Here is a 17,350-nt window from a genome sequence, read left to right on the forward strand (position 1 = left end):
GAACATGCAATAAATCACAATAATAATTTAGAAATTAAATAGGAAAGAGTAAAAATATGACACCCTAGTTTTATAGTGATTCGGTCAAACTCGACCTACTCCACTCCCCAAGCATCTCTTGGGAATTTGAATAAACAATTTTCTCGACTCTTTCCACGAATCAGAGCAAAACCATTACACCGCTCTTTTTACGAGTTCAAGAGCAAACTCAATCTTTTCCACGGTGCAGGATCAAACCGGTACAAGTATTTGAATTTGGTAGTAACAAACCACACCTCTCTCAAGAGTAGATTTACAATTTGAAGCACTCACAACTATTTTCTCACAAGACAATAAAAAAATCTAGAATAAAAATAATATTGGAAGCTTGGAGAGAGCAACAAGTAGACTTTGAACAAATGAGGATCGTACAATTTATGGAAGTTTGTGGGTTTAAAATGTGGGGAAGTTGATGAGTTTATATAGAGAACAAAGTCGCAAAATCTAAGTATTAATATTGACTATTGGATTGTGTTATGAATAATGGAAGGGGGAGATTAAAAGTAAATAAATAAGAAATTTTCTAAATTCATTATTTAAGTTTTTTAAATATAACAATAATATAATATAAAAATAATAAAAATAAATGTGAGCAACGGTGAAACAAATTCAAAATTTATTATAAATATAATAATATAATAATAATAAAAAGTTACGTGAGCATGATTAAATTAAAATTTCAAAATTTATTATAAATATAATAATATAATAATAATAAAAAGAAGGTGAATAACTACTAAAATTTTAAAATATAATAATATAATATAGTAATAATAAAAATGGATGTGAGTAACGGTTAGATTCAAATTTATATAGTGTAAAAATTATTTTATTTAGAGATATAATAAGAAGAAAAACTCTACCATTTGTTACTCTTCCAAAATCGTAAGTGTCATACTTTAATATATTTTGATTTGTCCATTATTTTGATTTTGCTGTCACATCATCACATCAAGTATGTTGTCTCGACTGTAACTTCTTCGTTTTAGCTCTAATTTGAGTAATTGAAAAGTTGTTGAAATCGTTATTTCCAACGTTATACTGTGGACAGTTCAAAATACTGAAAATAGTTAATAATTAAGAGTAGGTTTGTTATCATCAAAACATCAATCAATTAATTGAGATTAATTAAAATGAGATTAAGGGCCAAAAAGCCAACCCCTTTTATAACCAACTGTTCGAGCTAAAACCATGAACCTAAGAACTTAGGATTGTTGCTTTAGGGTTAATAGCCAAGCCAAACCACTAGATACCACTCTTTCTAGACTTGCCTTATGCTCTACATCATCCTAGACCTCCTATTTCACGGTACATCATGATCTCATATTTTCCTCACTTCAATAGAATATCTTACCCAAACTATTTGCAACATGCTCTAATTTACAAGATCAGACCTACTGGTTTAGGTAAATATCTAAAGGTTTGAACAAGATATTGAGGAATTGCCAGACGTAAAATCATAATTATTGATATGGGCCTTTTCCACATAATCCACATAAAAAGGGAATCTTTGTGCCACTTCGGAGAGTGAAACGAAGGAAAAGCCTGACCTGCTCTTATTGTTAGGTCATCTTATTTCGGTGCATGGTCAGGTTCTTAAGGTATGTGCCACAACAGCCGTGAGTCTGCCTTTTTCAGGAATTAAATGATCATTAGTGAAATAGCGTATAAGTCGGGGTCATAACTCAAACTATGTTGCAATATACGAAGTGGAATATTGGAATATTGAGGCAACCATGGACTAAATCCACATTTTGAATGTTATTCCTAGTTAACTTGTGATATATTTGGTTTTTAGGAGAGTGTTTTACGACAAGGAAAAATATTATGCATTGTACGTGGAGAGAAAGTGATAGCCTAACAGAATACTCTCTTTAAACTTTTTCAAGAACAAAGGCTCACACAAATGCATAAGTCAGGGCTAGGCATTAGACTGACCAAGCTTTAAGGACTTGGAATCCATAACTTATAAGCTCAAAACCAAGGTTCTTAGAATAGAACTCATGTTATGCCTAATAGTTAGGTTTAGAGTGTGGTATTTAGCATCAATAGTCTGGTTACTTACTTTTTTTTTAAAAATATTCAAGCCACGTGTTACTCTTATTTTTAGGTAAAGGTCAAATACTCCTATACGGTGAGAACGCTACAGTGAACGGGAAAGTGAATGTCAAACACCCCTTGTACAGATAGTTGCATTTATGTTTAAATTTTAGCCGTTAGGTTAGATCAGAGCATCTTCATTACTTTAAACTTATTCTTACTTCATTTTCATTTTTCTATTGATATTTACTTTGTTTTTCAATGAATTCTAGGAATATTTAAGTCATGACATATTTTCTAAAATGGGTTAAAGTTTTATACTCACTCTAATTTTTATGTCTTTCAGGTAATGGCAAGATGCCAGTTGAGGATTGGAGCAAATAACTTAGAGAGAGAAACCTCGTGTGTGTGTGTGCGCACGCACGTGCGCGAGATCTGGATTTCTCAATTGAATCGGGTGAAGAAAACAAGATCCCTCAGGTCGAACCCAAATCTGGACTACCTGGTTGCATCAACCCAACTCAATCATCTATCAGCCTACTCGCTTCAGTCATAGAATCAACTCAACCCATGTAGACCTACAACCTAGACGTTGGTACGCATTGGCCCAATTCACCTGCATCAGTCTCGGACCGTAACCCAAACACTTGCAGCCCACGACCCGTATAGCTGACCCAAAGTTCGTGTCTCAACCCAAATGCGACCTACACCCGTGTCCACTTCTCCCAGCAACACGTGTCAGTGTTGTAGTCGCCGACTCCTTCATCTCACGTGACTCCATCGACTAGGCTCCAGCTTCAGCTTGGCGGCTCAAAAACCTATTATTTGGCTTGAGTTGTACAATATTACACCGATCCCTACATTTTTTACCCTTCCAGAGTTGATTTTGAACCTAAATAAGATAATCGAGCTCATTATATGGCCTTATTTCACAAATTTAAGTTAAATTTATATTAGAATTGTGAAATACTAACGAAGGGTGATGAACAACCTAATAGGAAACGATCTCCAGTGTTAAGGATAGTTGACCGTTCATTATAAGGCAAATATCTATATTTGCCTTACATTACGGGTTACCATATTAGCCCTTTTATTAAAGGCAAATATATTGTATTAATTTATTATTCTTTTCTTTTATTGCTATTTTCATATTATTTGTAATTTACCATATTTCTGTATTCTATAAATGATTATAAATAAGAGAACTCTCACCCCCATTTAGGTGTGGTGGATTCAGCAAACATTCACATGGTATCAGAGCCCTTTTGGTTTAACAACCCTGATCCTTTCTTCTCTATGGCTTCCGAATCTTCTTATCATCTTCTTCCTTTCAATACTCTAATCCATATGATCACCATCAAACTTTCTTCCTCCAATTATCTTCTTTGAAAAAGCCAACTTCTCCCTCTCCTTGAGAGTCAAGATATGCTGGGCTATGTCGATGGAACTATGATTCCACCACCTCGCTTTGAACCAGAAACCTCCTCAACACTCAACCCCAAATATTTGGCATGGAGAGCAGCCGATCAACGACTTCTCTGTCTCCTGCTCTCCTCTCTCACTGAGGAAGCCATGGCTGTTGTCGTTGGTCTCTCTACTGCACGTGATGTTTGGCTTGCGTTGGAAACTACGTTCAGCCATCAGTCGAAAGCTCGTGAACTGAGACTCAAGGATGACTTGCAGTTGATGAAACGTGGCACCAAACCTATTGCTGAGTATGCCCGTGCCTTCAAAAAAAATTGTGACCAACTTCATGCCATTGGCAGACCCGTCGAGGACATTGATAAAGTGCACTAGTTCCTTCTTGGACTCGGCACCGAATTTTCAGCTTTTTCTACTGCTCAGATGACTCTCACCTCTATCCCCTATTTCGCAGATTTAGTCTCTAAAGCTGAAAGTTATGAGTTGTTCCAGCGATCCCTTGAGTCCTCTGACTCCACTCCTACAGCATTCACAGCCACTAATCGTGGTCGCACCCATGGAAGCCACACTGCTTTCTTTACCAACCAGCGAGGTTGTTCTTATTCTCACAAAAACAACTCTTCTAGTCGAGGACGAACCCACTCAAGTTAGGGTTGTCGACCACCTCACTGCCAAATATGCCGCAAAGAGGGCCATTATGCTGACCGCTGCAACCAACGGTATGTTCGACCTGATTCTTCTCATGCTCACCTTGCTGAAACCTTTAACATGTCATGTTCTATTGCTGGACCCGATGCTGCTGATTGGTTTCTGGACACTGGAGCTTCGGCCCATATGACTGCCAACCCATCTATTCTGGATCAGTCTAAAAATTACACGGGTAAGGACTCTGTGATCGTAGGAAACGGTGCATCCCTACCCATTACCCACACCGGTACTCTTTCTCCTGTTCCAAATATTCACTTATTAGATGTCTTGGTTGTCTCTCGCCTCACTAAAAATCTTCTTTCCATAAGTAAATTAACGTCCGACTTTCCTCTCCGTTACATTTACTAATAATCTTATTACTATCCAGAATCGTCAAACAGGAAGGGTGGTTGCAACCGGTAAAAGAGATGGAGGGCTACATGTGTTGGAGCACGGCAACTCTGCTTTTATTTCAGCCCTTAGAAACAAATCTTTACGTGCTTCATATGATTTATGGCATGCTCGTCTAGGTCATGTGAATCATTCTGTTATTTCTTTTTTAAATAGAAAAATGTCATCTTTCTCTTACGTCTTTATTGCCTTCTCCATCATTATGTAATACTTGTCAGCTTACAAAAAGTCATTGATTGCCTTATTCCCGCAATGAACGTAGGTCGTCTCATGTGTTAGATCCTATTCATTGTGATCTTTAGGGTCCTTCTCCCGTCAAATCAAATTCGGGTTTTCTTTATTATGTTATTTTTATTGATGATTATTCTCGATTCACTTGGTTTTACCCTTTAAAATTTAAATCTGATTTTTTTTATATTTTTCTTCAATTTCAAAAATTTGTGGAAAATCAATATTCTTCTCGTATCAAGGTATTTCAAAGTGATGGTGGTACCGAATTTACTAGTACTTGTGTCAAAACTCATTTACGTAATTCTGGCATCCACCATCAACTCTCTTGTCCATATACACCTGCTCAAAATGGTTGTGCTGAGAGAAAACATCGTCATGTGACTGAGACTGGCTTGGCCCTTCTCTTTCACTCTAATCTTTCTCCTCGTTTTTGGGTTGACGCCTTCAGCACTGCAGCTTATATTATCAACCGGTTGTCTACTCCACTTCTTGGAGGTAAGTCACCCTTTGAACTCCTTTATGACTACACTCCACATTATGATAATTTTCATCCCTTTGGTTGTCGTGTTTATCATTATTTGCGTGATTATATGCCTAACAAGCTTTCTCCCCGCAGCATTCCTTGTATTTTTTTGGGTTATAGTCCTGCTCATAAAGGGTTCCGTTGTCTTGATCCCACCACCATTAAGCTATATATCACCTGCCATGCTCAATTTGATGAAACTCTTCCTACTATCCCTAGCTCCCAGGCCCAACCTCTTTCCTCTATTCCTATTTCAAATTTCTTGGAACCACATCTTCATCATATTGATTCATCCCCCCCTACCACTTCATCACTGCACATTCCTCGATCCAGTTCATCCCCGTGTGATATTTGTTCTGACCTTGTAGATGAGTCTGTGCAAGTTGATACTTCTCTTGCAGGTTCCACTTTGCCACCCTCGACTTTTAATTCGACCTCTATTGAACCTCCTGTTGATTTCTCTTCTTTGGGCACTCATCCTATGATCACACGAGCCAAAGCTGGTATATTCAAGACTCGTCATCCAGCAAATCTTGGTATTTTGGGCTCATCTTGCATCCACTGAGCCAAAAGGATTCAAATCTACGGCTTAGAATCCTGCTTGGGTGGCTGCCATGGATGAAGAAATTCAAGCGTTACAACAAAATGATACTTAGACTTTGGTTCCTCGCCCTGCCAACAGCAACATCGTGGGCTCTAAATGGGTGTTTCGTATTAAATATTTGCCTGATGGATCCGTCTAGCGTTTCAAGGTTCGTCTTGTTGCCAAAGGTTATACTTAGGTTCCTGGTCTTGACTACATTGACACTTTCAGTCCGGTTGTCAAAGCTACCACTGTCCGTGTTGTGCTTTCTATTGCAGTTACAAATAAATGGCCTCTTCGACAACTTGATGTCAAGAATGCTTTTCTCAATGGGACTCTCATTGAACGTGTTCATATGGAACAACCTCCTCGGTATATTGATCCTCGATTTTCCACTCATGTTTGTCTATTAAAGAAAGCCCTCTATGGCTTAAAGCAAGCTCCTCGTGCTTGGTTTCAGCGTTTTAGCTCATTTCTTCTCACACTTGGGTTTTCTTGCAGTCGCGCTGACATGTCCCTTTTTGTCTTTCATCAGCAATCTAACCTTATCTATTTGCTTCTTTATGTTGATGACATTATTGTTACCGGCAACAACTCATCTCTTTTTGACAGCTTTACTCGCTTCATTCTGAGTTTGCTACCAAAGATTTGGGTTCTCTCAGTTACTTTCTTGGTCTTGAAGCTTCACCCACTCTTGATGGTCTCTTTATTAGTCAGTTAAAATATGCTCGAGATATTCTTACTCGTGCTCAGTTGCTCGATAGCAAACCAGTTCACACTCCCATGGTTGTTTCTCAACACCTGACTGCTGATGGTCCCCTTTCTCTGATCCTACTCTCTACAGATCTCTTGTTGGCGCCCTTTAGTACTTGACTATTACGCGTCCAGATATTGCCTATGCTGTCAATTCTGTCAGTCAATTCTTGCATGCCCTTACTGTAGATCACTTTCTTGCTGTCAAACGTATTCTTCGCTATGTCAAAGGAACACTCCACTTTGGTCTTACCTTTCGTCCATCCACTGTTCCTAGTACGCTAGTCGTTTATTCGGATGCTGGCTGGGCTGGTTGTCCTAATACTCGTCGTTTTACATCAAGCTATTCTATTTATCTTGGTAACAATCTCGTTTCTTGGAGTGCCAAAAAGCAACCTACTGTCTCACGCTCTAGCTGTGAATCTGAGTATCGTGCTCTTACCACGACTGCTGCTGAACTTCTTTGGGTTATGCATCTTTTGCATGACCTCAAGGTCCCTATTTCACAGCAGCCCTTACTCTTATGTGACAACAAAAGTGCTATTTTTTTGAGCTCTAATCCCATTTCTCACAAGCGGGCCAAACATGTTGAACTAGATTATCATTTCCTTCGAGAACTTGTTATCGCTGGCAAACTTCGCACACAATATGTACCCTCTCATCTCCAAGTTGCTGACATCTTCACAAAGAGTATTTCTCGACCTCTCTTTGAATTTTTCAGATTCAAGCTTCACGTTCGTTCAAATCTGACGCTCAGCTTGCGGGGGGTGTTAAGGATAGTTGACCGTTCATTATAAGGCAAATATCTATATTTGCCTTACATTACGGGTTACCATATTTGCCCTTTTATTAAAGGCAAACATATTGTATTCATTTATTATTCTTTCCTTTTATTGCTATTTCCATATTATTTGTAATTTACCATATTTCTGTATTCTATAAATGATTATAAATAAGAGAACTCTCACTCCCATTTAGGTGTGGTGGATTCAGCAAACATTCACATCCAACGACATTTGGAGTAGCTTTAAGGAACGAAAGCTTAGCAAACGCGAATTTAGGGAAACAACAGCTAAGGCCAAACAAGTGACATTACTATAGGATAGACTAGGCAATTGTTTGATGTATAACGACACGTGCCTACTAGCATGTGTCATTTATGCTATATACTTATGATGCCTTGATGATGAATTATGATGTATGACATACGACGTATGATGTATGATGACATGTATGAGTTATATGATGACATTTGACGATGTTTTATGATGATTATGATGTGTTTATCATGACGTTGTATGATGATGACGATGCATGCTAATCTGATGACGTAAATGATGTTATTTCTTTAATATGACGTTATTTTCCATATTAAGATGAGAAACATTTTATGAATGTCATACAACATGATGAAGACGATTTTCATAGGACACAACCTTAGTTAAGACTAATGAAGATGAAAGAATGAAGACTAATGCATGCATATTATCGATAGTAATATAAGGATGAAATTAGGGGTTGTGCCATAAACATGTTTTAAAAACGAGAAACCATAGGGACCTCATGCATTTCTATGTATACATATACATCAGGATACTTCCTCTTTTACGATGATGAGTATGGACGCGTACGCTATGATGGTGATGGTGATCATGCCACACTCAGAGTTTTGCTGACCTCCGGACGTCACTACAGACAGCTAGCTCGACTATGATGGGTCCAGGGGGGTGTGAAGCGTCTGGGGATTCACGTTCGCACGTGTGGATCGTGTGTAAGGAAATACTACACATCCAATTTAGTTCGAACTTAGAGGGCACCCCTAGGATGTCTTAACGATAGGTTCCTCCTAGGGCATCATTGAATGTGTTTGCATTTTCACGACCTTTATAGCGAGGTCACTCATTGAGTATTCTTCGAAATACTCAGGTTGTATGCTACACATCATTTTTCAGGTAAAGGCAAGGCGCCCCTATACGACTAACGACGACATCACAACCAGAGACCATGACACATGCATAAGTTAGTAGCATATTTAAATTCCTAAACTTAGGTTAGAATAAATTCTTATACATTTCATGTTTGAATTATTTATTATTATCGTCTTTAAAATTTGTTTTTAAATCATGTTTTTGAACAGTAAGATCATGACACAGTTTTCAATGATGATGTTATGTTTATGTTGAAATATGACTTTAAAGACAATATTTTAAGAGTTAAATTCCACATACGAACTAAGGTTAAGATGACGATAACGACTCTAGGTAACAAAAATCTAGAGTAGGTACGTGGCAGATTTTTCCTCTTCAGACTAAAAACCTATCTACAATAAATATTTTAATTTTTACCCTTACTTCAACTACGATAATTCCCTTTAGTTTTTAACCTAAAAAGAGGGTAAAAACTTATTATAAACCAGTTAATTAGTTTTCTTTAAAAGTTTATCAATTCTATATATATATATACACGTGTATATAATCCATCAAATATATATGAGAGAACTGATTTTAACTATGTTTAGAGGGAGGATTTACTCCAGAGTTAATATTATAATTTTTTAAAAAAAAGTTTATGGTTAAATTTGCAACATTTACCGTATCTATCTAATTTTAAGGTGTAATTTGATGAAAAAGATGGATGATAAAAATGGTTAAAATTTTAAAATAATAATGATTTGAATTACACCCACCAATTTTGAATGGTAAAAATTAAAGTCTTGAATTTACATAATAGAAAAATGGTGGATGATTTTGACCCTTTCAAAACTCTTTATTTTATATATATTTCTTTTTAATTTTGGCATCACATTTATTGGAGTGGTTGGGTGGGTGATTCATAAATAACAATTGATTAATTAATTAAATATTTATTTATTTATTTAAAAAAAAAAAGAAAAAAAGAAAAAAAGACAAACTTCAAAGGGATTAAAGACAGAAAAGGAAAGAGAAGAAGCAGTGAATGTCGCCTTCAACAAAATCTATATTTTAACCCTAAAAAATTCCAAACTTCCAATTTCAACCCCAATCTCACTCCTCTCTTCCCCTCCCAATTTCTCTCATCACCATTGTCGTCCTACCTTACCTTGCTCTTCCGCTCATCAACAATACTCATTTCTCTTCTCAATTTCTTCCCCACTACTCCTAACCCAGGTATGCTTCCTTTTCCTCCACATTTTAGTGTTCTTTCTGTCTCTCTCGATTTCGTTAGGTTTTACTGGATTTTTTTTTTTTTATAAGAAATGTACATTTTTGGGGTGTGATTTCCGCAATTTCTGTGGGGGGTTTTTCGATTACTAGCTATTTTGATTCGATTTTGTACTTTTTGTTCTTTTACGAGTTTTGTGGCAACCTGAATATGGCCCTTCGAGATGCTGTTAGTAGCTTTAATTTGGGGATTTTCTTCAGTTCCAGTAGAAGGGGGTTTTTCGAAGAGGATTTTTGCTTCTTCATTCTCCTGTGATAAGCTTGTTTATACTCAAAATCAACAGGATTTTGATTCTGTTGCATGCAATGGTTTTTCTCAATTGGGGTTTTTGTTTTTGTTTTTAAAATCTTTTGAGTTTTGTGCTATGTTTGAGGATGGCGATCGTGGTTTTGTTACAAGTAGTCTTTGTAGGTTTTTCCATTGGCGAACAAGAGTTCCCCTCGCCTATGACTATTTTCTAGGTCAGCTCTGTACCATGGCTAACACAATTAGGAAAGACTTAGCTTGACCTTTGTAGACATGTTTATGATGAAACCTGTTTAGGAAAATTGCTTGATAAACAAACAATTTTGATGGATTATTTTTCCTCTGGCAATTTAAATAAGTATTTAATACTTAAGGAAATAAATAAATCGACACAGTAGCAAAGAGAACTATATTTACATAATTAAAGAATGACGTGAAGGGGGAGAGGGAAGGAGGCAACATGGGCATGGGGAGGGAGAGACTTTATAAATAATGGAAGAGAATATTAATATGAATATTTAATACTTGTTGCACATAGTTTAATGGATTAAAACATTATATATATAATCTAAAGGTTCGATGTTTCCCACATTGTTGAACTCGGAAATAAAAAACTTAATCACACTTAAAACAAGAGGACTAAATGGACACTATTAACTAAATAGTAACTATAACTTGAATATTATGAATTAAAATGGGAGAGAGAGAGAAAGAGGAAGAAATGAACTATGTTTTTTGAAGTGTGAGACACACTAAAGTGCAATAGCCTCCCCGGCGTAAGCATTAGACACAAAAATAAAATAAGGCAAGCCTTTTTCTTCCTTCTTGGTGAAGTGCATAATCGACGAATGTAGGTATATGCTACTTGCAAAAGATATCATCAACCTGAAACAAAATCCAAAACCGAAAAGAAAGTAAAGAAAGCAAAACATCTCCAATGTTGGTAGAAATGTAAAAATCCCCAAAGTTGGTCACTCTTAAGGAAAATCCCCAAATCTTAGCAGGAAATCTTGAATGAAGATTGTAATGTTAGAAAATGAAGTAAACAAGTCATGTCACTTATTTGTGAATGTTGAATCTTGAACGTACTGAAATCCAAGGTGCTGCTTCTTTAAAGATCCAATTTAAAAAGGAAGTAAACTTTGAAGGCCAAAAGTTATATTCTAACAAAAGAAAATAGTATAAGTTACGCTAAAATTAAACTATTACATTAAATAACCAGCATTTCCTATCGAACTTCAGCCAAGACTCGAGTAATTTTTTATCTCACTCCCTATGAAGTTTATAACTTTTGAGCATTAGTCTCTTTTTATGACTTCAAGAAAAGTCATTATTCTTGCCTGCCCCTTCACAACCCCAACCCACCAAAACGGCCTCACTCAGCCGGTTGAAAATAGAGAGAGAAGTTCCCAAGTGTATTTTTTCTTCGTTCAAAAAAACTAATGATTCTAGTAAATTATTTGAGTTCAACAATATGTGGGGTGGGGTTTCAAACCTTTGTCCTTTTAGTCTAACGGCATAATACCTTAACTAACTGAGGGATGATTTGGTTGGTGATTCCTAATACGTATTTTATTCAATTAATTGTTGCAACTGCTAAAAAATAGGTTTTCCCTTTCCCTCTCCACCCCTTTCTCTTCCTTCCGTCTTGATGTTATCTTCATTCTTTTATGGTATCGTGTTGATTTTAACATGTCATTTGAATTTTTAGGATTCTTGGATTGGATGGTTTCATATTCTTTTATTATTCTTTTTTGAAGACAGAATGGTTTCATGTTATGAATTTCTGCAAATATTGGGTAGCTCCTTTGTTTGTTCAGTGGAATAGAAAACTTAAAGATAGTTTGGAGAATGTTCTCCCTTGACCTAATAATTTCATGATGTAATTCAAACATTTTCTCTGCTCAAAATCAATTTAGGGTCTGAAGAGTGGTGGTAATTTTTACTTTTTACAATTCTGCTGTTATTGGGGCTATCTTAATTTTTTTTTTTTAAATTTTATTTGTTGTTTTCTTTTTTCTGACTTTCTTTTCGATTTTGCATTTTGTTGTCGGTTGATGATATCTTGTGAGCATTGGTTTCTATAAATAGAACAGGAGGTGAATATATATTTTTGTTCTCTTGTACCTGTTGTCATAGAATCTTTTATTTGGAAATTGCTACCCTTAAATTTTTATCGAAGTTCAATCACAATTGAACCTATTTTTGATTATTTCCAAATTTGATAAGTCGTCTTACTTTTTACCTGGGTAGTTTATAGTCGGTATGATAAAGCTTCTATTTTGCTAATTGTTTGGAGTATGTTATTGTCGTGAATAAGTAGAGGAAAGACTTATATCCTCGTCTGCTGTAGAATCATAAAAACGATGTTGAATGGCTTGCAAAGATATTTAAACCGTGAACAAGTTTGGCTGGCTTGTTCTAGGAAAGTTCTTTGTGATTGCAGTAGTTTTTATGAAGCTTTTTCTATCTACTTTTTTCATTAGTATGATTTGTTTTAGAGCCACTTTCTGTTCACAAAATAACTCCGATAGAATATGTTTTTAGAAAAAGTCTCCCTCGAGCTATTACCAAATATGCGTGATTTATTCAAATGAGAAGGTGTATGACAGATGTGTGTAATTCCTTCCGGTTCATACTTTTAGTTCATTTTAATTTAGTTTGTTTGTCCGATACTAGAATATTTTCATGTGTGTATTATACGTTCTTTTTTCTAATTCATAACATTTTATAATCAAAGTTTATTGTTAATTCATATGAGAAGTTGATACTTTATTTTCAAAATAATTAATTAAAACCTTCAAAGATCAAAATATGGATTTAACATGTTCTTTCACTGCAAGAGTTCATCTGTTAAACACATTTTTTAAAACAATCAATTGAAAACTATAAAAATACATATAGATTTTAAAGCCCCCTTTTCGTTTTAACAGAAAAGTGTTGGAGTTTCATGCTTAAATCATACTGCCGGAGTTTGGAAAGGCATGCTTCCCAGAATGGCCGAGGGGTATGGGCCTCACTTCAAAGAAGCGAGGTGCCCTCACTAAAGGGTGTGCCTAAGTGTAAGTGTGCATGCTTTAGTGCGCTCTGAGGCCCTTATTTTATTTTATTTTTCTTTTTTTTTATTATTATTTTTTTTGTGACGAATCTCTTGGAAACTGCTAGGAAATCTTTTGTCCTCAATTTGTCCAAATAATAATAATAATAATAATAATAATAATGTATATTCTCAAAATTCATGTTATTTTACTGTTCCTTTTTTATTTTTTGAAAATATTAATGTTATTATTCTAATACTATATTTTTAATGTATAAAAATTTATTTACAAGAAAAAAGCCCTTGCTTGTCATCGTGCCATGTACTTGAGCTCTAAAGGACTATTTTGCTTTAGTGCGTTTTGAACATTTATAAAACAATGCAACTGGGTGATATAATTCAAATGAACCTTTTTCATTTCTAGTCATGAATTCTTAGAGGGGTGGATAGAATTAGAGGAGGCGTAGGAGCTCGTGAGATTTAATGTGTCTATTTGAGCATTTGTTACCCAGACGTTTTGTAATTATCGTTTCGGTATGATGCTTTTGGATTGGAGTTTTTTCTTGTAGTGTAGCTAGTTGATGCCTCCTCTTGTGGGCTTGTTTTTTGTATGCCCTTGTATGTCCTTTCATTTCTCTTAATGAAAGCTTGGATTCTTACCATGTATATGTAAGTCACGAATTGAATATTAAAATGGCTCATTTGGATTTGCTTAAACATTATAGTTCGGAATAAATGCTTCCTTTTGGATTTTGCCTTTGTTGTTTGTGTGTACTCATTTTCTTTCTCAAGTAGTTATAAGAAGCCCTTGGCAAATTGAAGCAAGAATCCTTGAAAGATTAAGTACCCTTACCTTACACAAACAGACCAATCCCAAAGGATTTGTTAGAAAATAGGTTGCCATGATAATCAAATACAAAGGAGGAAGGAGAACTAGTTTCTTACTCGGTTTTAATTCTCCCAATCAATTTGATCAATTCAAAACTTTGTTGAATGTTCAACCAACTCTATAACAAGAGTTGCAAGAGGGATGAAATACTTTGGGCTTTCAAAAGAAAAGTAAAAGTGCATTACACAAATTCATTAAGCATTTCAACCTGAATTACACCAAATGAGAAATAAGCTTTTTAAACAACAATGTATTGGAACTTAACCTCCTATGTGGTGACAAGGATTGGGCTAAAAGATTAAGAATCAGAGCATGAGAAGCACTAATTAAAGCTACATCATCTCTCTTTAGTGGTGTTGTCTTTACCTAGCTGTGGAATGTGAAAATTTCCAAGAAAATAAAGTTCTTTGTGTCGCCCGTCCTTATATAAGAGTTTACACCTTGGGGTGAGAGGGAGTTCTTTTATTCCAAGCTTAGGGGTTGTAGATCTATGATCAATGAGCTCCTTCATCCACTCCATTTGTTTGGTAGGGAGTTCTTTGTGGAAATCTGGGTTGAGTGTAATTGTGGGGCCTTTGGGGTGAGAGGAATAATGAAATCTTTGAACGGCTTAAGATGATTTTGACCAATGTTTGGTCCTTTGTAAAGTTCCACGTTTCTCTTTGGACTTTGCAGTGAAGTTTTTTTTTGTAATTAACCTTTAGATCTTATGCTGCATGAATGGAGTTCCTTTTTAAGTGTTGAACCTTTCCTTCATCTTCAAGAAATGAACAAAATAATTCATTTTGCAGCTCCTATCGTTTCCTTCATATTCTCCAATTCTATTATTGTTGAGGCCTTCTTGTTCATTTCCTTGTAGTTCCTCTTGGGAGCAGGAGGTGGCTTATCTCCGTGTTCTTCTCCTTCTTGGAATCTTGGAAACTATCTTTTGGAGGCATTCGTGAAGCTTGAATGTTGGTTGGATTTGCGTCTGTAACTTCTTGGTTGATCCTTCACCAGATGTAAGACACTTGGAGTTGATTTAAAATCTCTTAATTCATTTCATGTAGCTACCCTTTTTATCCTTGAATCCTAGCTTTATTGCTTTCCTCACTTTCGTAGATCACACCTCTAGCTTTGTTGAATCCTAGCCTTTGTTGATTTGATTGTTGTTGCTATCTTTTGATTTGTTCAAAGTGTAGCCGGTCATCATTAGTCAATCGGATCATTATCACAACCCTTTGTTATTGAAAGAAATCGGAGTTAGTCTAATAGAAGAACTAAGCAAGACATGAAGACATAGTATTCACTTCACCATTTTATATGCATATATATATATGCCTTTTGCGCATGTTCATAGTTCGGAATGTTTTGAATATTATGGAAGATAGGTTCCTAATGGTAGGTTTAGGCACACCAGTGAAAAATTCTGAAGAAGGCAATATTGTTTGCCATGCATTTTGGGCCACTTCTCTGATTTGGCTGCATATGGACGTTTCCGTTAATTATTTTTTTGATATCAAGTCTTTTTACTTGAATTGTGTGATATTTGGCAAACCTGACTTTTTATGTAAACTTTAGGGACGTTTCATTATGGCTGCATATGAACATATTTTGCTTTGAATATAAACTAACAGTCTCTGTTTTCTATATAAAATAATAATAATAAAGGTACTAAAGCTTTATCTTGTTTCTGTAGTCTTGAAATATGCTGTTCCTTTTGCTGCTGGGGGTGCGAATTAATCGGTACTTCTGAACGAGCAACAATTTGTCAGGATTAAAGAGGATGAGTCAGGCTGACCAAGGAATCAGCGCTGATAATTTAGTTGATGCTCCGTTGAAGCGAAAACGCGGTCGTCCCAGAAAATATCCGAAGCTAAGTTATGATGAGAATATTCTTATTTCAAAGAATAGAGGTAAGAAACATTTGGAGGCTATTCCTCTTTCTCCTGGTTCCGGAGTAAATGGAAACCAATCACAACCAGCAATTCAAATTCAAAATATATCTGATGGAATGCTGGGACAAGTCGTGTCTGGTGTCATTGAGGCAGTATTTGAAGCTGGATATCTTCTGTGTGTTAGGGTTGGCAACTCTGGAATCACTTTGAGGGGTGTGGTCTTTAAACCTGGGCATTATGTCCCAGTTTCGGCAGAGAACGATGTGGCCCCGGATATTCAAATGATCAGACGAAATATGGTTCCTTTTGCTACAGGAAATCAGAGTCCTGGAAATAACCCTCTATCCAATAATGGAGAGGTCCCATCCCACGAATCGTCAGGTGCCACACTGGGGTTTAGATATTCGCCTCCACATTCGAACTGGGACGCTCCGAAAGAAAAATCTGTATCATCTATACTTGCCCAAATTAACCCTTCCGGAAGCTCAAGAGGTAATGTGGTTCCTGTTGTGCAACTACCGGCTAAACTAACTAATGGACCCTTAGGTCCCTCTGAAACATTTACACTTCAGACTGCTGATATTGAATCCTCAAAAGGCAAAGAGGTTCTTATAGGTTCTTTTACGTCAAACGAATCAGCTCCCAACGATGTGACAGTTGGGATAGAAAGCTTTTCTTTCCAACCTCAAACTAGTCAGCAGGTCGTCTTACAAGATGATGTTTCGGTAGAAAACGCTTCTCACAACGAATCCTTGGTAATGGAAGTACATGATTCAGAAGGTAAATCAATGGCATTGCCTAGCACGCCTTTCGAGAGTCTTGTGACTGAAGTGATCAAGAGAATTCAAGCCCCCCCTCTGTCAGCTGAGATGCAGACTGAGAACAACAAACCAACTGTTACGATATCAGCTAAAGAATTCGAAGTTAGTTCGGAGGTTGAAGCTAACCTCCTAGCAGATGGAGCGTTAATGATTGAACCCCTAAAAGCAGTGCAGCCCCTTCATGAAAGTTCTGAGCATATTCCCAAAGCTCTGGATGACGAGTCTAGAACTGGCAAAATGACTGAGCTGTTACAGGTACACGAGTCTTCGACTAGAATGTATCCAAGTATTTGATTAGATTACTAATACTTCTTGTACATGGGAAGAATTCACTTGCTTTATGCCGCTGCCTGCACTAACAAAGTGACATACTTTGACAAGGTTCTGCAGGAAAACATGATGCAAACTCCAGATCCGTGGGGTGACGTGCACGACCCGGGTTTGATGCTGAAGTCAGAAGAACCTGGGGAATCAAGAAGAGAGATTGGGGATGAAGAAGAAGCTGGCAACCAAAAGCAAATGTGAGTAGCAGCAGCATGTATTGGCACAGTTAATACTCTGGGTATAGAAGGGGGGGGGGGGGGGGGGGG

The 17,350-nt window shown here is 36.5% G+C and overlaps 1 protein-coding gene and 1 long non-coding RNA gene across 6 annotated transcripts in view; one reads left to right on the top strand and one right to left on the bottom strand.

The window, feature by feature from the left end:
* Positions 1-5,776: 5,776 nt before the first annotated feature.
* LOC111438470 overlaps positions 5,777-17,350 on the bottom strand; it is a 15,070-nt gene continuing 3,496 nt past the window's right edge. Inside the window, exon 4 of the long non-coding RNA XR_002709672.1 lies at positions 5,777-5,790. This is a non-coding gene — a long non-coding RNA (uncharacterized LOC111438470). The remainder of the gene's footprint in view (positions 5,791-17,350) is intronic.
* LOC111438469 overlaps positions 9,653-17,350 on the top strand; it is an 8,469-nt gene continuing 771 nt past the window's right edge. The window contains exons 1-5 of one of the 5 annotated variants that reach the window (XM_023076378.1): positions 9,656-9,835; positions 13,070-13,198; positions 14,922-15,063; positions 15,741-17,015; positions 17,142-17,329. In XM_023076378.1, coding sequence (XP_022932146.1) covers positions 15,828-17,015; positions 17,142-17,285 — 1,332 coding nt within the window. In that variant the 5' untranslated portion in view covers positions 9,656-9,835; positions 13,070-13,198; positions 14,922-15,063; positions 15,741-15,827 and the 3' untranslated portion in view covers positions 17,286-17,329. Of the gene's footprint in view, positions 9,836-13,069; positions 13,199-14,921; positions 15,064-15,740; positions 17,016-17,141; positions 17,330-17,350 lie in introns of all 5 variants that reach the window. The other 4 variants (XM_023076382.1, XM_023076381.1, XM_023076377.1 and 1 more) reach the window with 4 other exon arrangements.

The sequence above is a fragment of the Cucurbita moschata genome, unplaced genomic scaffold, assembly GCF_002738365.1.
Source record: "Cucurbita moschata cultivar Rifu unplaced genomic scaffold, Cmos_1.0 Cmo_Scf00075, whole genome shotgun sequence".
Classification (NCBI taxonomy): domain Eukaryota; kingdom Viridiplantae; phylum Streptophyta; class Magnoliopsida; order Cucurbitales; family Cucurbitaceae; genus Cucurbita; species Cucurbita moschata.